The 21,185-nt window shown below is 46.3% G+C and overlaps 1 protein-coding gene across 32 annotated transcripts in view; it reads left to right on the top strand.

The window, feature by feature from the left end:
• SIPA1L1 (signal induced proliferation associated 1 like 1) overlaps nt 1-13,578 on the top strand; it is a 352,094-nt gene extending 338,516 nt beyond the window's left edge. For 21 of the 32 annotated variants that reach the window (XM_059691698.1, XM_059691696.1, XM_059691712.1 and 18 more), the window contains 5 exons: nt 1,340-1,586; nt 7,418-7,561; nt 9,308-9,437; nt 10,989-11,073; nt 11,637-13,578. In XM_059691698.1, coding sequence (XP_059547681.1) covers nt 1,340-1,586; nt 7,418-7,561; nt 9,308-9,437; nt 10,989-11,073; nt 11,637-11,780 — 750 coding nt within the window. In that variant the 3' untranslated portion in view covers nt 11,781-13,578. Of the gene's footprint in view, nt 1-1,339; nt 1,587-7,417; nt 7,562-8,413; nt 9,268-9,307; nt 9,438-10,422; nt 10,697-10,765; nt 11,075-11,636 lie in introns of those variants that run through there. The other 11 variants (XM_059691737.1, XM_059691777.1, XM_059691728.1 and 8 more) reach the window with 8 other exon arrangements.
• Nucleotides 13,579-21,185: the final 7,607 nt, after the last annotated feature.

Genomic DNA, 21,185 nt, shown 5'->3' with positions numbered 1-21,185 from the left:
TACATACCTTGGGTTTAGCTCATCATGCATTTTTAAGAGTGAGCACAGTTTTTACACAGTTGGCTACACCTGAGGCTCATTTACAATGCCTTTGATTACTATTTTTTAAAATATTTATGCAGCAACTGTGCATGCCATGCTGTGGGTAGTAGTGACTTGATTTAACCCTTGGTTTGTTTAATGGAATTGTGTTAGACCCTAGCACATGAATGAACCTGAGTGTCAACTCTGTTTGCTCAGCTCTCTATATAGAGCCATTGCCGCATCATTGTCTCTCTGCCCCTTCAAAGTGTCATGGAAAGTCTTGCGTGGCTTCCTGCCAGGACTCAGCCTCCTCCTCAGGCCTTCAGCTGTCCCCACATTGTTCTCCCTGCCAAGGAGACCAGTAGTCGAAGAGGAACTGAATAAATATAGTGTTATTCTTAACAGACCAAATACTCTGTTGGCTTTCAGGATGCTGGATATTTAAATGTTGGTAATGTGTCTGTTGTCTCCCAATGAATGGAATTTTCAGAAGCTTGCTCTTTGCAGAAAAATCTCAACTAAAACCAGGTCACCAAGGCAAAAGACATCAGTAAGAAATACAGCTATCTGGAATCTGGAACATGTGTCATTTTTCCATAACTATATAAATACTTGTCAATTATAAAGATGACCTTCCTGTTTTCATTTCAGGAATAGAAATCTATCTCAAAAAATAAAATATCGCCAAAACTCATTAAATATAATTATAGTAGTTAATGTTTACCAAGCGCCAGCTATTATTTACACTAATATATTGTGTTGATCAAATGCTCTTGTTGCCCAGCAAACATGTAGTCACTTGACAAGCATCTGAGGACACCTTCTTGGCTCCACGGCTGTTCCCTAGGGGCTATAACATTACTTCATAACACCACTGATATACGTTGTGATCAGTCCGTGTTTCATTTACCCTCCTAATAATCCTGAGGGATGATGTGCCCCATTTCATAGACAAGGAGCCGGGCTCAGAGAGATGACATGGTTTGGTCAATGACACAGGATTCAACAACAGCTCACATTGTCTGGTCCTCATCTTGTTCTAAATCATGACACAGTATTGATGGATTCATTTAATTATGTGTCTGAGTTATGCACTGAGCACTGACAGGCAGCGTGGTGGGCTCGGGATCTCAGGTTGGCCCTAAGGATGTAGACAGAGGTGGTAGACCTTGAGGCTCCCTGGTTGGGCTCTGGGGTTTGACGGGGTGTGCCTGAGAGCAGTGATTTTGTTAACCCGCTCATTCCCCCCAACCTCTGGGCCCTGGGTGTGTGACCTGGAAAATTGACCTCCTGTTGTCTTGGCCCTGTTTTTCAGTTCCATGCACTCTCCTCGCCTCAGTCTCCTTTCCCCCACACCCCCACCTCAAGGCGGGCCTTGCACAGGACGCTGTCGGATGAGAGCATCTACAGCAGCCAGAGGGAGCACTTCTTCACCTCGAGGGCCTCACTTCTGGACCAAGCCCTGCCCAACGACGTCCTCTTCAGTAGCACGTACCCTTCTCTCCCCAAGTCCCTTCCACTGCGGAGGCCTTCCTACACCTTGGGAATGAAGTCGCTGCACGGTAAGTCTGTGCTCAGCTGCAGCTGAGTAGGCCCGCTGGTGGTGGCTAGTGTCAGAGCCGGCTGGCATTCACTTTGCTCCGAGAATGATAGCTGGGGGAAGTTCTGCTAGCATGCTCAGGTTATCCTGGCTCACCAGTACTCCCTTCATTTAGCCTCTCACCAGTAATCTCAGACCACAGGGGACAAACATTCAACCTCACTAGACCATACGAGTCACCTGGGATGCATGCTTGTGTGTGTGTGTTTTTATTTAAGGTGTAATTGGCATATAACATTATAATTCAGATATTCAACATAATGATTTGATATTGGTTTACATTGCAAAATGGTCACCACAATGAGTCTAGTTACCATCCATCGCCATACATAGTTACAAATTTTTTTATTTTTTTGTGATGGGAACTTTGAAGATTTACTCTCCTAGCAACTTTCAGGTTGCAGTACAGTATATGGTAGGCAAAAGTAGGTTTATAATTGTTCCTATGGAAAATAATACAATCTATAATAATAAAAGCATAATATGCTAATTAGACCGGACATCCTTCCAGGACGTCGTGCCAGACGAAACTGGGGCTGTGAGGGAAGCCCAGGTCCCGGGTGCCTGCCGACAGCCACAGGGAGGGAAGCCAGATCCCGGGTGCCTGCCAGTGGCCACAGGGAAGCCTGGGTCCCGGGTGCCTGCTGGCGGCCAGAGGGAGGGAAGCCCGGGTCCCGGGTGCCTGCTGGCGGCCGGAGGGAGGGAAGCCCGGGTCCCGGGTGCCTGCTGGCGGCCGGAGGGAGGGAAGCCCGGGTCCTGGGAGCCTGCTGGAGGCCGGAGGGAGGGAAGCCTGATCCCTGGTGCCAGAGGGAAGCCAGTGCCGGCAGCCGGGGAAGGAAGGCCTACTCTTGCATGAATTTCATGCATCGGGCCTCTAGTAGTCAAATAGTAATACTAGAATGAACTCTGTTTTGTGTACTCACACCTGTAAACCTACTTGTGCCCCACTGTAGTCACCATGCTGTATATCCTCATGACTTACTTTTTTGTGTAAGATTTTTTTCAATTAGCACAATGCCCTCACGGTCCAGCATGTTGTTGCTAATAGCAAACTTTTATTTTTATAGCTGCTAACTATATTCCATTGCATAGATGTCATATCTTCTTTATCTGCTCATCCATCAATAGACACTTAGATTATTTCCACATCTTGGTTATTGCAAATAACGCTGCAGTGAATATGGGGGTGTTTCTGTCTTTTCAAGTTAGTGTTTTCATTGTCTTTGGGTAAATACCCAGAAATAGAAGTGCTAGATCATATGGTAGTTTTATTTTGAGGAACCTCCTTACTGTTTTCCATACTGACTGCACCAATTTACATTCGTACCAACAGTGTACAAGGATTCCCTTTTCTTCACATACTCGCCAACACTTTTATCTTGCCTTTATTTTTTTTCCTAGAAATTAATATCTTGCCTTTTTTATAACAGCTATTCTAACAGGTGTGAGGTGATAGCGATTTGCATTTTCCTGATGATTAGTGATGTTGAGCATCTTTTTATGTACCTGTTGGCCATCTGAATGTCGGGGGGGGGGGGGGGAAGTCTATTCGGATCCTCTTTGTCATGAGATTGTTTGGGTTTTGAGTTGTGAGTTCTGTGTATATTTTGGATATTAACCCCTTAACGGATATATTATTTGAAAATATTTTTCTCCCACTTCTAGGTTGCCTTTTCACTTTGTTGATGGTTTCTTTGCTGTGCAGCTTTTTAGTTTGATGTAGTTGCACTTGTTTTATTTTTGCTTTTATTGCCTTTGCTCTTGGTGTCAGCTCTAAGAATTCATTGCCCTAAGTGATTTGAAGGGGTGTACCTAAGAGCTGTGGGTTATGAAATTAATGCCTATGTTTTCTAGTAGGAGTCTTATATTCAAGCCTTTAATCCATCTTGAGTTAATTTTCGTGTATGGTATAAAATAATGATCCAGATTCATTCTTTTGCATGTGATTGTTCAGTTTTCCCAACGCCATTTATTGAAGAGACTCTCCCTTCCCCGTTGTCTGTTCGTTGCTCCTATGTTATAAATTAATTGACCATGTATCCTTTTAATGTCTTATTGAATTTGGTCTGCTAATATTTTGTTGAGGATTTTTGCATCTATGTTCATCAAGGATATTGGCCTCTGATTTTCTTTTTTTATGGCATTCCTGTCTAATTTTGGTCTCTGGGAAATGCTGGCCTCGTAAAATGAGTTTGGAACTATTCCTTCCATTTTCTGGAAGAGTTTGAGAAAGTAGTTTTTCATTCTTCTTTGAATGTTTGGTAGATTTCGCCTGTAAAGCCCTCTGGTCCTGGTCTTTTATTTATTGGTAGGTTTGTGATTACTAATTCAGTCTCCTTACTAGTAGTGTGTCTGCTCTGTTCAGATTTTTTCTTTATGATTCAGTCCTGGTAGGTTATATGTTTCTAGGAATGTATTCATTTCTTCTAGGTTTTCTAATTTTTTGATGAATAATTTTCAATAGTTATTACTATGAACTTCCCTCTTAGGACTGCTTTGGCTGCATCCCATTGGTTTTGGTATGTTGTATTTTCATTTGTCTTATGGTATTTTTTTATTTCCCTTTTGATTATTCTTTGGCCTGTTGGTTATTCAGTAGCATGTTGTTTAAACTCCACATATTTGTAAATTTTTTCTTCTTATAATTTTAAGTTTCATACTATTGTGGTGGGGAAAAATGCTTGATATGGTTTGAATCTTTTTAAATTCATTGACTTGTTTTATAGCCTAACATATGATCTATCTTGGATAATTGTCCATGTGTGCTTGAGAAGAATGTATATTTCATCCATGTCTTAAAGGAGTGGCCTCATGTAAGGGATACAACCTTACTGTTAATCCCCACCCCAGCTCTTTTCTCTCAAACCTTTGTGATATCCAAGCAATCAATTTTATTTTTAGTGACCGCTCATAGTTGAGGGTATGCCAAGACCTGTCAGTCACAGTCCTAAAGGGGAGGATCTCAGCCAGTACTTACACTCAGGCTGATAGGAAGCCAGATCTTCCGAAAGCAGTTTTTAAAGTTTACCAATATCTGACATCCTGTGGGACTGCAAGCATAAGTCGTGCTGGTCACCAGAACCAGGCCATCTAGAGGTGTCACCTCGGCGGCAGTCACAAAATCGAGGTGTCAGATGAGTGTATAAACTTGTTCCAGGAGACACTGGTGAGCTGGAGTGAGGAAAAGAAGAAAGATGGCGCCTATCAGCCTCTGCTCCCCGAGAGCCCTTCATGGGCCAAATCCGAGCCTTCCTTAGGCCAAAGTCCCAGAACAAGCACATAAGCCTCTTCCCCAGAAAGACTGGAGACTGTTTCAGACTGCTGTCTGTGCAGTGCCGGGTGGTGACAGACTGCCAGCAACACTCTCTCCGGCTGTGACAGTCCCAGGGGACCCAGGAATGTAAGCCCCCGGCCACCAGTCATGGCGCCTCCCTGGGTGACAGCCGCAAAATCCTGGGCACCAGGTGTGCGTGAAAGCTGCCCTATCGGATCTTCGTTAAAGATACAGACTTCCAGGCCTTTCCTAAGGCCTGCTGAATTTGAATTTGAATACAAAGGCTTGAGAATTAGTATTTCACCAGGTTGGGTAAATTTGGCTAATAGTAGTTTAGTTAGTTCTTAGACACTATATCCTTTCCCTCCCTCCAACCACCATAGAAACCCAGGCTTGTCATTCTTCTGTCTTCCCCAACTATGAGGATTGTCTGTGGTCTCTACCACTTGTTTGTGGGCTCATTCATTCATCAGGGAGCAAGCATGTGAGGAAAAGGCATATGAATGATGGGGTACCTCCCTGGGTTTGCCTTTGGCTCATGAATGCCTTGTTTGCACTAGATCCCAGGTTTCTGAAGGCCATATTCTGGGACTATGGGTTTAAATTAGTTATTTTTCTTTCTCCTCCCTCTGTCCAGCTGCACTCCAGGGTTCTGTACCTCCCCTCCCCACTATGACCCAGCACAGCTGATACTTCTGTGGAACCTGTGTTCCTGCTTGTTTGTTATATATACACCTCCCCTACCTTTTTATTCCCCTCTGGGAATTCTGTGTCCATTCAAACCCACATTCCTTTCCTCTGCTGCTTCTCGGAGCAGCATTTCCTTAAACTGCTGCTTGCCTGGTGTGCTTTCTCCCTGCATGCTCTGTGAGCTCTCCGCCCACTCGTGAACGTTCCTCCATTGTCTCTGTCCTGCTCCCTGTTCCCGTTCTGTACCCCCTCACCCTGCAGGCACCACTTGGGGATCGTGCCAGCTCCCCCACTTCAGCTGCACTTTTTACCATCCAGACTCTAGAAAAAGCCTCCTGGTAGTGACCCGATATGCCAGAATCCTTTCTCCCTTTCTGTCCCCACATTGGGGCCACTCCCCCTGAATTCCGTTGCTTCTACAACTTTCTTGCCCTGAGTGCCTCTCTAACGCCCCTGCATGCCTTTAAACCTTGTGAAGGCCTCTCTGCACCTGTCTGTCAGTGCAGGCCCTGTCTTCTAGAGGCTTCCATTCTGAGGGCAGCCCAGAACACCCACAGTCACTGTTCAGCCGACGGAGCCCAGGGTACAGGCCCAGCCCTGAGGATGGGAAAGCCTCCTGAGCACCTGCCCATCATCTCCTCCTGCTCTCACGGAAGTCGGGCAGCAGCGCCGGGTCCCGTGTCCTAAGCTGAGCAGTCCTTGTTGGCTGGTCCCGCGGCCTGGCCTCGTGTGGTGGGAATACCACGGAAATGAGTGTGCGCCATGGGGAGGATGACTTCTTTCCTCCCCGTATGATAACTGAGCCCCAGAAGTGAAAAGGGCAGAGGATTATGAGTGACACACAAAATTGTCTGTTCCACCTACTTACCCTTGGTGGGAGCGAGTTTCAATAGAACTGAGCATTTAATTTCTGGCAGTATTTGTTATTTCCATTAACTCATAATCGTGCTAATTTTAAGCACGTTAATAACTAGCAGCTGCACTTCAGAGCCGTTCTTCGTGTAATTTGGGAGGGAAAACAAGCACTAAATATACCCTGGTTTACCAGCTCTCATAATTGATGAAACTTTTTAACTCCTTGTAAACAGGTATTTCTGGAGTTGCTTGCGCATTTCAGCTGGGAGCTCCATCCATTCTGCATGAGAGCAGTGTCAGTCCTATCCTGGGCGGCCTTTCTCACGAAACTGCACGCTCTGCCCTCTTCCCACCCCCTCCTGGCCTGTTGACCGCATTTGCCTTCTTGAGCCCCATCCCCCTCTGTGTTCTCCACATCATGAGCTGGAGCGGTAGCAGCGCCCCCGTGGGGCGTGGGGCGTGGGGCGGCCCCTCCGCCTGCTCCTGCTTGCCCAGGCCAAGCAAAGGTCAGCTGTTACGATGGCTCAGTATTTGTATCTTAAAAGCTGTCACCTTAGAAGAGGCTCAGATGTTGGACTGCTATGGCCCAGGCGGTGCTTATCCCTGGGAAGGAGAGGAGGCCTCTTACTCCAGCCCGAGTTCCTGGCCTGTAAGGAAAAGTGAGACCTGGGCTGCCCTGCACCCCAAGGCAGACAAGCAGCCCCTGCCACAGCAGACATGATTCCTCAGTGGAAAACTGCCTTTCCCCAGTCACACCACTGGGAATGAGATAGGAGGAGGTTATAAAAAAACGACTTAAGACTGGAGGAAGCCAATTTGTAGTTGAACTCAGCTTTGAAAAGGCCACTAAGACCTGCTTGACTAGAAGCTGATTCTCGGTACCAACTTACAGACCTGCCGTGGTAGCAGGAGATGGTCAGCTCCTGAGTGGTCTGTGGCCCAAGAAGCATCTGATCGCTCATCTCTTCCCGCAGGAGAGTTCTCCGCCTCGGACAGCTCCCTCACCGACGTCCAGGAGGCCCGCAGGCCCATGCCCGACCCCGGCCTCATGCCCCTGCCCGACGCTGCTGCCGATTTGGATTGGTCCAACTTGGTGGATGCCGCCAAGGCCTATGAGGGTGAGTCCACTGGGGATCGAGCAGTCCGGCTGGGACCTACGCAGGGCCACACTGCCGTGTGGGTGCTGGTCAGTCTCCCTCAGTCTGTGTCCTCCGACACAGCGACAGCCCCCGCCCGTTACCGGCACAGCCAGGACCAGCTGAGCTGGTACTGAGCGCTCAGCAGGGCTCACACCCTCTGATTCAGTAGGTGGAGCCTGATGTGTCCTCTCCGGAGGAATTCATAACATGGTGCCTTCCCTCCCTGAGTGGGAAGGGCAGGGGGTCCCAACTGTCACTTGAAGGAGAAAAATGTGGTCCTTCATCACGTCGTAAGGACATCATTGCTGAACACACATGGGATCTGTTAGGGTGCCGGGCCCCCCCTGTCGCACATTCATCCCCCCAAAGGGTGGTGGCACGTGTCCTGTCCGCGCTGTTCCCGTGCCAGCCCCCTGCCCAGTGCTTGCTCTAGGCCTATGGTCCTTCGACGGCGCTGACGTATGTAAAACTGCAGTGCTGTCTTGTGTGCTGACATAGGTTGTCAGGTGCCTTTTTTGGAATAAACTGACTTCATTCTAAGGTCATCATTCCAAACTTTTTGCTGTTAAGTCGTTCTTCATAAAATGAGGATGACAGGCCCTAGCCGGTTTGGCTCAGGGAAAAGAGCACTGGCCTGAGGACTAAGGGTTACAGGTTTGATTCCGGTCCAGGGCACATACCTTTGTTTCAGGCTTGGGGGGGGGGGGGGGGGGTGCGGGGACGGAAGGCAACCAATCTATGTGTCTTTCTCACAGCGATGTTTCTCTCTCCCTCTCTGTCTTCCCCCCTCCCTTCCACTCTCTCTAAAAATCAATGGGAAAATATCCTCAGGTGAGGATTAACAACAACAAAAAGATGATGATAGCAGATGATTTCTTGGGGGTGCGGGGGTGGTGTTTATTGCTCTTCTTTGAAGAATTGAAAGTAGCTGTTCAGACAAGCGCCAGTTTTCAGGAGAAATTGATTAGGCCTTGGAAGTCAGGCCACCATGACACAGTCAGCAAGGAATCCCCAGGTAGCTGACCGCAGTCCCAGGACTAACGCGGTTTTAAACTTCAGTCTGTGGGTCCCTCTCGTTTACATAGACACCGTCTATACATGTGCATATATCACCTGCCCCATGGGGCAGAGTCCGAGTGGGTGCAGCCAGGTTCTCCCGGCCTCCTGCCCCCCATTCTGTGTCACTGGGGTTGCCGCCCTCTCTCTGCTGTGAGGCTGGAACCAGGGCAGTGGGGGCTTGGGAGGCCTGGCCTGTCTGACCGTCTCTCCTGCCCTGACTGTACAGACAGGATGGTAGGCGTTTTGTGTTTCTAATGGGAGTTTTTAAACTTGATTCTGTTTTCTTGGCTCGAGGGTTAAGTTGGGACACTTGGAAGCACACGGGTGTGGACTTGGCCCAGCCCACCGGGTGGCCATGGGAGCCTCAGGAAGCCAAGTCCGAGCTCCTGATGCACTTGTGGTCACCACTGAGGGGGACGCCTGGGCTGGAAACGTGGCACAGGGCCTGTTCCCAGGGAAACATTGAGCAGAGGGAGAATTTGATAAGAGAAAAGGGGGGCTAAAATGGATGCACAGCAACTATTTTTTAAGGACAGTTACAATGCTGCTGTCCTGTTGCAGCTTAGAACAGCTATTTTTCCTGTGAGCTTGGGGGTCAGTGTGGGCCACATGCTGACTCAGCCCAGGATGTTTCCCAGCTGCTGAGCGTTTCTGCCTCCTTTGCAGTCCAGAGAGCCTCCTTCTTTGCTGCTAGTGATGAAAACCATCGCCCCTTGAGTGCTGCATCCAACAGCGACCAGCTTGAGGACCAGGCCCTGGTCCAGATGAAGTCCTACAGCAGGTGGGTCACCCAGAGGTGAGGCCACCCCCCTGCATACACGTCACTACATCAGCAGCTGTGGGAGGAGACAGAGGCCCCTAGGCGAGCTGGGGCTCATCACCGCGGTGCCAGCTCCTCCCGTTTCAGTTGGAGCACCTGTAACTGAACACTGTAAACACAGTTAACCCGCCCTTGGCAGCTCAGAGTGGGAAGTATGAATATTCTTTACTAATGCTTTATACACTCATACCCTTGGCGTTAGGAAGCAGGGTAAGAAGAGTCATTTGTGCTAAAACATCCCCAGATTCCTGTGTGGTTAGCCCTCGAGTCCCTTCCGCAGCCGCCTGTCGGTCATGCTTATGAATGTGCCTGCGTCCTGGCAGCTCCAGCTCTGCACTAGGTCTGGGCCACGGGGTACCTGAGAGTGTATGTAAAATAAATGAGCAGTAACTGAGTCCCAGAGGGTTTTCTTGTGAGCTAAGAACATGGACTTGACTTCTGTGTAACGTGCAGAGGCAGGCGTTTTCCGCTCCGTTCCAGGTGGTGAGGATAGTGGCTGTACATGTGACATTATTATACCAGCGGTCCTTGAAAACATTGTTTCATTGTAACATTGATGGGATGCCGAAGCAACTTAACTCTTGGTTATGTCAATGAGCCTGTGACAAAATTGGTTGTTACATGTCATTTCACTTAAAGTTGCAGATTCTATGTGTGGTGTTAAGTGCGGACTTACTGTATATTACAGCATCTCAGTGGTCAGCCGTGGGACACGCAGAGAATAAGAAAATTGTGTGTCACCCTAGCTGGTTTGGCTCAGTGGATTGTGCGTCAGTTTGCGGACTGAAGGGTCCGGGTTCACTTCCAGTCAAGGGCTCGTGCCTGGGTCGCAGGCTCGGTCCACAGTGGGGGGCAGGCAGGAGGCAGCCGATGGATGATTCTTTCTCATCGTTGATGTTTCTATTTCTTTCTCCCTCTCCCTTCCTCTCTGAAACAATAAAAATGTATTTACAAAAAAAAGAAAATTATGTGTCTAGCTTGCTGATCATAATAGCAAAGAATATAAGACATTAAGGGTAGGCTGACAAGCTTCTGAAACATGTAGTCTTATTTTAAAAGTAAAGATATTTAGACTTTTTAAGATCTGAGCCCAGTAACTTACAGCTGGATAGTGGTCACAGACTACTTTCTGGGGACCCGAGACCCCTCCTTGTTGCCCTGAGGTGGCACTTCCATCAGCCCCTCTTCCTAAAGCCGCTGCAGCAGGAGCCGTGGCACTGTTCCTGGTGAACCTGCCAGAAAGCGCGCTGCCACGGAGACCATTTTCACTCATTGTCCTGTGTTCTTTTGTTATAAAAATGCAGCCTCTGGAACAAAGGAAGCCATGGATTGGCTGTAGTTCCTGCTTGTACGGCCTTTTGTTGAGATGACCATTTTCTTTTTTAAAGTGAACATGCACATTGGGTGGCCATCCTGAGTACTTTGACATTGAAAACCATGTTGCAAATACAGCCGCCTCATTTTAAAAAAATGCCAAACAAACCCCGCCGGGAGGCTCCCGCCAACGTGGACTGTTTCTCGTTCCAGCAGTAAGGACTCCTCTCCCACTCTGGCCTCTAAGGTGGACCAGCTGGAGGGGATGCTGAAGATGCTTCGGGAAGACCTGAAGAAGGTAGGCGTCTGCTCAGGCAGCCGGCCCCTCTACGTCGTGCTCCTTAGTGGGGTAAGGGGGGGTGTTTGGGGGGCTCCTTGGAGCTCGGTTCCCACTGGCCACGTGGTGCAAGAAGGCCTTCACACGTTCCCGTTGTGGAAGCCTCGAGCCTCAGCCGCCCCCTCTGAGCTTCCCACCCCTGTACGTGGGTCAGAAGCCCAGACCCACATGTTGTCATTGTGGCCGCGCCTCCGTGCCGAGAGACCTTCACCTCGTCTTGTTTCTCGAGCGGCTTTGACTGTATTAAGGCAGCAGCCACCAGAACAGCAGTCTAAACTGCAAGACAGTCCTTATGAACACAGACACCAAAACACATTGTTTACATCCCAAGATACACTGTAGTCAATCTGGCAGCCTTGCCCCCTGGGTGGGCGGGTCTGAACACCCAGGACGAGGCCTGGCTCCAGAAGTTTAGTGGCAGGAAGAGTGGACACGGGCAGAGGGAGGGTGCAGACAGGCCCACAGCCACTCCCCGGCAGCCCGGCGAGGTGGGTGCCGTGCTCAGTCCTTTTCCTCCGCCTCAGGAAAAAGAAGACAAAGCCCACCTCCAGGCAGAAGTCCGGCACCTGCGCGAGGACAACCTGAGGCTGCAGGAGGAGTCCCAGCACGCCTCCGACAAGCTGAAGAAGTTCACGGAGTGGGTCTTCAACACCATCGACATGAGCTAGGGCCGGCGGCCCGGAGCGGCCGCAGCCGCCGAGGCTGTGCAGGCCCTGGGCATGCCACTGGGCGTTCCCAGCTTCCTACCCACTCGGCCCACTTTTGGGGGTACACACACACACACACACACACAACAACTGCAGATCAACAATCATTGTCTGCCTTTTGTAGAAAAGAAAAACAAAAAAGTAAAAATTTTAAAAAGTAAAATAAAGTTTAACTGCTAAAATGTGAATGTCTTTATTTTTTTGCACAATATCTTTATCTGTTATGTATTTAAAAAGAAACTGGGCCTAGGACAAGGTTCCCCGGCTTATCTGCCTCTATTTCCTTCGGCTCTTTCTTAACTATTTCAGGTAACCCCAGCAACCCAGGCTGCCCCTCATTATCCTGACGAATGTCATTGTTCCTAGGAAAGTAAAAGGCTTTAAAAATTGTGTATTTGGGGAAGGGGTTTCCTTACCTGCATTCCTAAAATGCCGGGGAGGGCGGGCCTGCCTCTGCTGCTGGCTTGTGCAGGAGCCCGTGCTGTTGGTTCCTGTCCTGCAGAGACTGGCAGGACGGGGTTATTACCCCACAGCAGAGCCCTACCCTAGAGGCAGCCTTGCCTGCAGGCCACGCCCCTCAGGTCCTGCCTTGTGCCCTCATTCCCTTCCTTTCCGGGGGAGATGGCCCCAGGTGCTGTGTGCTCCTCGGAGCGAGAGCCCTCGGTTTGGCTTAAGTGAATCCTACCCAATTGGAATCGGCCTCCCTGCAGCTTCCGGGCTCCAAACACTGATTGATTTCAGAATTCTTTCAACCTGCAATATTATCGGTAGCATTTTGGCCAAAAGTATCGTGTTGGAGGTTTTTAAACGATGAAAAAGGCAGCAAAATTGTATTTTGGCTCACTCAAAATGACCATATTAAAAAATTAATAAACCCTTGTCTCCAAAGCAAGATTTCACCAGTATTTGAAACTAGGAAAAGCGGATGTTAAGTTGTGAATTTTAGTACTTGCTTCTTAGGAGCAATGACTGTGATGGTGGAATGGGCTTCTGCAACCTGCATGTCCCAGTGTGCCCCCGAGCACGGCGTTTTCTGCATCCTCCGCGGCCGTCAAAGGGTTCTGCTGCAGAGACGGCCCTGTGCTCCTCCTCCTGCCTCGCGATGCAGCTGCTTGGGCCGCTGTTCCAACGCCCTGGGCCCCGCGGAGCACACACACTGGGCCCAGCAGTGTTGACCCCAGGGGAGCCCCTGGCGGCCCTGTTTCTAGCCTTCATAATTGTCAGGAAGCTGACACCTGTGCCCTTTCAGGGGGGATCGTGCAGCGATCTAGTGTCATCTGCTTGGGCGTTCCCTGCCCCAAGGAACCCCGACTCATTCCTCACTCCAGCCCTGAAAGAAACAGGGTGGGTTTTCCTCTCTCCTCCCCGAACCCCAGCCCCAGACTTTTATGCTACAGTTTCATTCATAATTGTGATTTCTCCATGGGATTATTTTTTTCTTTTCTGGTGACATTTCTATCATGGAAATGGGAAGATTTCAGAGTGCTCTGTAAAGATCTCAATGGTCTCTGGCGTGTGTGAAGGAGATTGTACATTGCCTGATATCTCTTTATCAATGAGAAATGTCACTAGCATTTAAGCATTCTGAAGGCTTGCTTATCCGCCTGAGTTTAGTTTTTACTTTGTTTTACATTTTGTTTGGGGACTTGGGGCAAGCTATTTATTAGAGTTTTGCAACAGAGTTCTTGTTTGAAGCCTTTAAAGACTACTTGTAAAAGTCCAACAATAAAATTCATTTTAAACGCTCTTGTAAAACGCATTGGTATTACTGCTTGAGGTTTTCTTGTTTGAACGACCACCCAGTCACTCACTGGCCTCATCTTTTCATCTGGCTCCATTAACGCGAAAGACGATTCTTGGAAGTTTCTGTTCCTTTTAGAATTTCAATAAGCTTGTTTAATCTCTGTTCACATGTCCGTGGAGAATTCCTAATTTGCCTTCTCTGCTGCAGATTTAATATTTGCAGAGCACTTGATAATTAGTTCTCTGTTCATTATCCACGTGTGGATTTTCCACAGCAGCACTGTCATTCCCTGAGACCAGCACAGTTTTGGCCGCTACTGTGTCCCCCAACTCAGTGTTAGATGTTGTGTGCTCAGGAAATACAAATGCCAGTTAATAGTAGGCTGTGCAAAATATAATTAGAAAAGTTAATCTACTGAGAAAATAGTGCATTCCAAAGCCAAAGGAAACAAAATTGCAAAGTCTACCACGTCACTGTTCCTCTCCAGTGGTGCAGCTAATTGAGAGCTAACTGAGTTTCTTCCTTTTAATTGGTGCAACAATTCTACAGATTCTAGAATTAACAGCACAGGGTGACGCCAGATGCCACAAGATACTCTGATTGAGGTGCTAAAGCGGTCTGTCCCAGCGGTTCTCAACCTGTGGGTCGCGACCCCTTTGGCGGTCAAATGACCCTTTCACAGGGGTTGCCTAAGACCATCCTGCATAGCAGATATTTACATTACGATTCATAACAGTAGCAACATTACAGTTACGAAGTAGCAACGAAAATAATTTTATGGTTGGGTCACAACATGAGGAACTGTATTTAAAGGGCCAGAAGGTTGAGAACCATGATCCTTACCTGGTTTGGAGGGTGTCTACATTATTTCTGAAGGCCTCGGTCGTCGGTTGGCAGTTCCTGGGAGAAGGTGCCATCGGCCTACAGTGATAGAGGGTCCTCCTTCAGGAGCCGGCTGGAGGGGCCGATTGCACTGGAAATGTGCTGCAGGTTGTAAACAGATCGGATTGGGTTGGAGTAGTAACTCCACGTGGGGATAAAAGTGAGCGTCTGAGGGCAGAGCTTCAGTTAAAAGTGGAAGAGTGACCTGCACGGAGTCCATCCGGTCTCACAGCAGACGTGTTCCAGCAGCAACCTGGTGCTGCTCCCCCCACGCTGAGCCAAACAGGTTCAGGTGCAAGAAGGCTCGCCTGACAGATCCACACAAACGTGCACGCTGTTCCACACCAACGGTGGTTTCTAAAGCATGATGCCACAATCATGTGGCTGCCTCTCCCCCATAGGAATGATGCCACCCATGACCTGTCCATATGGAACAGTCATTCTCTGATGAGAAAATGACATTTGACTTAGACTGGGACTCAAATCCCAGCCATTATGTAGCACTATGTCTTTAGGTTAAATGAGCAAATTTTTTGTTGTTGTTAATCATCACCTGAGGATATTTTTCCATTGATTTTTAGGGAGAGTGGGAGAGAGAGGGAAAGACAGAAACATCAATGTGAGAGAAACATATCAATTGGTTGCCTCCTACATGAGCTCCGACCTGGGCCCAGGCTGGGGAGGAGCCTGCAACCAAGGTACGTGCCCTTGACCGGAATCGAACCTGGGACCATTTGGTCCGCAGGCTGATGTTGTATCCACTGAGCCAAACCAGCCAGGGCTATCTAATCTCTTTTTAGTTTGGTTTGCTCATCTGGTGAAATAGTAGTGGCCTTATCTACATACTATTTTGAGGATTAAATAGAATCCTGCATAAAGCCAGTGACGGGGAATGGAAGCCAGTCAAGCATGTCTCCCCTGCCCTCCACCTCCAATATGTGATGGCTTTTCCAATATGTGATTGCGTCAGCGTCACTCGGCCACGTCCCCAGCTTCTGTAATTTAGCAAGTCGGGGTGGGAGCTTAGAGTTTATAGTTTTTGCAGTTTCCCAGGTGATGGCATAGAGGCAGGGCTTTGGGAGAAAAGGGGTAGCTGAAGGATAGCCATAGCCATTCATGATTTTTAAAAAATAGATACTATAGCACAAGGCACTTAACTCTGTCCAGATATCTGAGTGTTATTTTGACAGGTCAGCTGACCACAGAGTACCTTACAGGGGGAAACAGGCTTAAGGATAGCCAGAGAGAGTGTAGTTAGGTAAAAGAAGGCTTTTTTAAATTTCATTTTTACTAAAAAAGGAAATTTAAAGCCCCTTTTATATGAAACTTTCTGCCATGACTGTTTTAATTCCTGTGCTACCTGGACAGACTGGCGTGTCCTCACCTCCCACCGGTAATGGTATGAGACTAGTTACCAGGTTGGCAAGGAATGACCTCGTGACTTTGGGGGCTGACAGTTTGGATGCTGAGGAAAGCAGGACCTGGCGTGGCAGTGGCAGAACCACCAGCCAGGCCCACGGTGTGTGGCCACACAGGGGTTAAATGTCAGATCTGGTTCCAGGCAAGGAGAACTGGATTCCAGTCACTGACTTTCAAATCACCTCAGTCAGCTTACCCCAATCTCCAAGAACCTATCCAACTTTAAATCACTAAACCAAAATTTCCCTACTGCCCTCAGACCTGCCCAAAACTATTAAGAATTCTTTACTTGGAGGAGGGTTCAAGATAGCGGAGCAGAGCCCTGGCCCATGGGCTTGGTGGTTAGAGCATCGGCCCACGCACTAAATGGTCAGATATTTGATTCCTGGTCAAGGGCATGTACCTGGGTTGCAGATTCAATACCTAGTGCATGCAAAAGGCAACCAATCAACCTCTCTCCTTCCTCTCAAAAAAAATCAATGGAAAAAATATCCTCAGGTGAGAGTTAACCAGAAATGTATATTTATAAACTAGTAGTGGAGTAAGAAAGACCTTGAACTCCCCTCCCCCCATGAACACGGCAAATATATACCTACCTACAGGTCAGTTTCTCCTGAAGAACCACCAAGGGCTGGTTGAACAGCTTCTGCCATCAAATGAGAGAGAGAGACGCATAGAGAAGGGTAGGAGAAATAGAGACTGTGGGAACACTACCCCAATGGGGCAACCTTGCAGTAAGGAAGGTTATCACTTAGGGTCTCCTGTGCAGATTCACCTGCCCTGAGCACAGCAATAAAACTGCTCTGCCCTGTGCCTGCTCCAGCTCCAGCCCCAGCCAGCTGGCCCCCAGGGTGTCCCCAGAGCCACATGCCTCAGGAGAGCTTGGCCAGCACCAGCTCCAGCTCCAGCAGTTGGCCTGCCAAGGCACCCCTGGCACATGAGTGACCACTTCAATTGCAGTCAGTCTTCCAGAGCCACCTGGAACTCAGCCTACACAGACGTCACTTCTACACAAGGCCACTCCTTCAATGTCAGGAGAGGTAGCTGTTTTATGCAATTAATAGAAACAAATGCAGAAAGTCAAAGAAATATGTCCCAATGAAAAAACAGGAAAATAAAACCAGGAAAAAGCCCTGACATGGAGATAAGTACCTAATAAAGAATTCAAAGTAATGGTCATAAGGATGCTCGCCAAACTTGGGAGAATAGGGGAACACAGTGCGAACTTTAACAAAGATTTAGAAAGTATTTTAAAAGAACCAATCAGAGGTAAAAATAAAATAAAATAAAAAAAACAATAACTGAAAGAAAAGTACATGAGAGCCCAAACCAGTTTGGCTCAGTGGATAGAGTGTCGGCCTGCAGACTAAAGGGTCCCAAGTTCGATTCTGGTCAAGGGCATGTACCTTGGTTGCAGGCACATCCCCAGTAGGGGGTGTGCAGGAGGCAGCTGATTGAAGTTTCTCTGTCATCGATGTTTTTAACTCTCTATCCCTCTCCCTTCCTCTCTGTAAAAAATCAATTTTTAAAAAAAGTACACTAGAGGGAATCCGTAGCAGATTAGATTATACTGAAGAACAAATTAGTGGACCAGGAGACAGAATAGCAGAAATCACCCAATCAGAACAGCAAAAAGAAAGAATTTTTTAAAAATGAAGATAGTTGAAGGGGCCTCTGGGAAAACATCAAGTACACTAACATTTACATTATCAGGGTACCAGAAGGAAGAGCGAGAAAGGGGCAGAAAACCTATTTGGAGAAATAAAGGCTGAAAATTTTCCTAAACTGGGGAAGGAAACAGACGTCTAGGTCCAGGATGCACAGAGTCCCAACCAAGGTGAACTCAAGGAGACCCTCCCCAAGACATATTACAAAATAGCAAAAGTTAAAATAGAGAATCTTGAAGGCAACAAGATTAAAAGGGAAACCCCAAACGTCTACCCACTGATTTCTCAGCAGAAACTTCACAGGCCCGAGGGAGAGGCAGGCTACGTTAAAGTGCCAAAAGGAAAGAACCTACAGTCTAGAATACTCTCTACCAGGCAAGGCCATCATTCAGAATTGAAGGAGAGAGAGATTCCAAGACAGGTAAAAGCTACAGGAGTTCATCACCACTAAGTCAACTTTGCAAGAAATGTTAAAGGGTCTTCTTTACATGGAAAAGAAAAGGCCATAACCTGAAATAAACATGTGAAAGAAAAGATCTCGCTAGTAAAGGCAAATATATAGTAAAGGCTGTGAACCTTCCACTTAAAAAGCTAGCATGAAGGTTAAAAGAAAAACATCAAAATCCACTATAACTACAATAAGTAGTTAGGGGCTACATAAATGAAAATATTTAAAATAGAATGTTGAAAACAAAGTGTGGAGGGAGGAGTAAAACTGTAGTGCTTTTATGTGTTTGAACTTAAAATGCCTATCAGCTTAAAATACACGGCCTAAAATAGATACAGGTCAATGCATATGAACTTCACGGTAACCACAAACCAAGAACCTACAAAAGATACACAGAAAATAAAGAGAAAGGAACCGAAACGTCACACTAAAGAATACCAGCAAACCATAAACAGATCAAGACAAGAGGGGGGGGAAATAGAACTACAAAAACAACCAAAATATGTACAATTAACAAAATGGCAATAAGTCCATACCCATCAATAACTACTTTAAATATAAATGGACTAAATGCTTCAATCAAAATACATGGGCTGAATGGATAAAAATAAAGCCCATCTATATGCTGCCTACAAAAGACTGACTTCAGATCAAAAGACACAGACTGAAAGTGAAGGGATGGAAAAAGATAGTCCATGCAAATAGAAATGAAGATAAAGCTGGGTAGCAGTACTCATATCAGGACAAAATAGACTTTAAGACAAAGACTATAAAAAGAGAAAAAGAAGAGCATTACATGATGACTCAAGGGTCAGTCCAAGAAGAAGATATAACAATTGTAAATATCTACACACCCAACATAGGAGCAGCTTTATATTTAAAGCAAATATTAATGGACAACAAGGCAGAAATGAACAGTAATACAATAATAGTTGGAGACTTTAACACCCCCACTTACCTCAATGGATAGATCATCCAAGCAGAACATTAATAAGGAAATGGCCTGAACTGTCACATAAGATCAGATCGGTTTAATAGACATTTATAGAGCATTTCATCCCCAAACTGCAGAATACATGTCTCTCTCAAGTGTACATAGAACATTTTCCAGGATAGACCCTATATTAGGCCACAAAACAAGCCTCAACAAATTCAAGAAGATTAAAATGATATCAAGCAAGGTTTTTCAACCACAATGATAGGAAACTAGAAATCAACTACTGGAAGGAAAAGGAGCAACACGAATATGTGGAGATTAAACAGCATGCTACTAAACAACCAACGGATCGAAGAGGAATTCAAGCAAGAAATCAAAAAATACCTTGAGACAAATGAAAATAACTTTCCAAAATGTATGGGAGGCAGCAAAAGCAGTTCTAAGGAGGAAGTTCATAGCTATGCAGGCTACTTCACCGGGCAGAAAAAGTCTCCAATAAACAATCTAACTTTACACCTCAAGGAACTAGAAAAAAGAACAAGCAAAACCCAAAGTATGTAGAGAAGGAAATACTAAAGATCAGAGTGGCAATAAATGAAGTAGAGACTTAAGAAAAGATCAATTAAACTAAGAGCTAGTTCTTTGAAAGAATAAATAAAATTGACAATCCTCTAATCGGATTCGTCAAGAAAAAATGAGAGCCCAAATACATAAAATCAACAACAAAAAAGAAATGACAACCAACACCATAGAAATACAAAGTGTCATAAAAGAATGCTGTGAACAGTTATATGCCAAACCATTGGACAACCTAGAAGGAATGGGTAAATTTTAGAAACATACAATCTTCCAAGACTGAACCAGAAAGAAACAGAAAATCTGAACAGTCCAATGACTAGTAACAAAATTGATTGCAGTAATTTTTAAAAACTCTCAATAAACAAAAGTCCAGAACCAGACAGCTTCACAGTAAATCCTACCAAACACTTAAAGAAGAACCAATAGCTTTCCTTCTCAAACTATTCAAAACATTGAAGAGAAATAAATGCTTTCACTCATTCTAGTAGGTCAACATTATCCTGATATTAAAAATCAAAGGCACTACAAAAAGAGACAATTACAGGCCACTATCCCTGGTGAACATAGATGTAAAATCCTCAACAAAATATTAGCAAACCAAATTCAACAATATATGAAAAGGATCATACACCATGACCAAGTGGGATTTATTCCAGGGATGGACGGATGGTTCAATACCCGCAAATCAATGTGAAACACTACATTAACATAACCTCTAATATCAGGAAAAGACAAGGACGCCCCACTTTCACCACTTTTTTCAACATAGTATTTATATAGACACACACTGAAATATTATTCCACAGTACTAAAGAATAAAATCCTGCCATTTGCAACTACATGCATGGACGGTATTATACTAAGAGCAATAAATCAGACAGAAAGACAAATACAGTATGATTTCACTTATGTGTGAAATCTAAACTAAAACAAAATAAACATACAAACAAAGCAAAACAAAACAGAAACAGATTCACAGATAGGACAAACGGATGATTGCCAGAGGGGAGCGGGTTGGAGGGGATGGGTGAAAAGGTAACGGGGAGGAAGAGTGACAAACTTCCAGTTATAAAATAAATAACTCATGGGATGTAATATACAGCACAGGGAATATCATCAGTAACACCAATACTTTGTATAGACAGTTGGTTACTAGACTTATAGGAATCACATTGTAAGGTATAGAAATATCAAACCACCATGTTGTACTACCCAAAGCTACTATAATATTGTATGTCAACTATACTTTAATGAAAAAGCTCAATAAAAAGTTAACTAAATAAACAAGAAGAAATCTTTACCTAAATCCTTCTGTTGCAGAACAGCACATTTTCTCTGCCCCGGAACGGACAAAAAGAAGGGCTGCTTATCTGCTATGTAGGTAGGTAAGCTGCAGCTCAAAGCGTCGGAGACGCCGGGTGTCTTTTCTGAGGTCATTAGAAACTTGGTTTTATGTTCTAGTGCTTTGGCCCATTCTTGCTCACCTTCCTGCAGCTCTCCCACTTCTCCCCAGCCATCCTGTGATTCCTTCTCCGATTAGCCTGTCCATTCCGCCAACCTTGCAAATCCAACATCGCCTCCTGCCTTGCCTTCGTGCATCTGACTCATCACACCTGTGACAGAAGAGCGCTTGCACCTTCTCCTCCTCTCATCACACCTCATCAGTGGTGCTTGCCTTCAATGCTGTGAA

This window comes from Myotis daubentonii, chromosome 1 (genome assembly GCF_963259705.1).
Source record: "Myotis daubentonii chromosome 1, mMyoDau2.1, whole genome shotgun sequence".
NCBI lineage: Eukaryota > Metazoa > Chordata > Mammalia > Chiroptera > Vespertilionidae > Myotis > Myotis daubentonii.
This window is presented reverse-complemented; position numbering and strand designations above follow the sequence as displayed.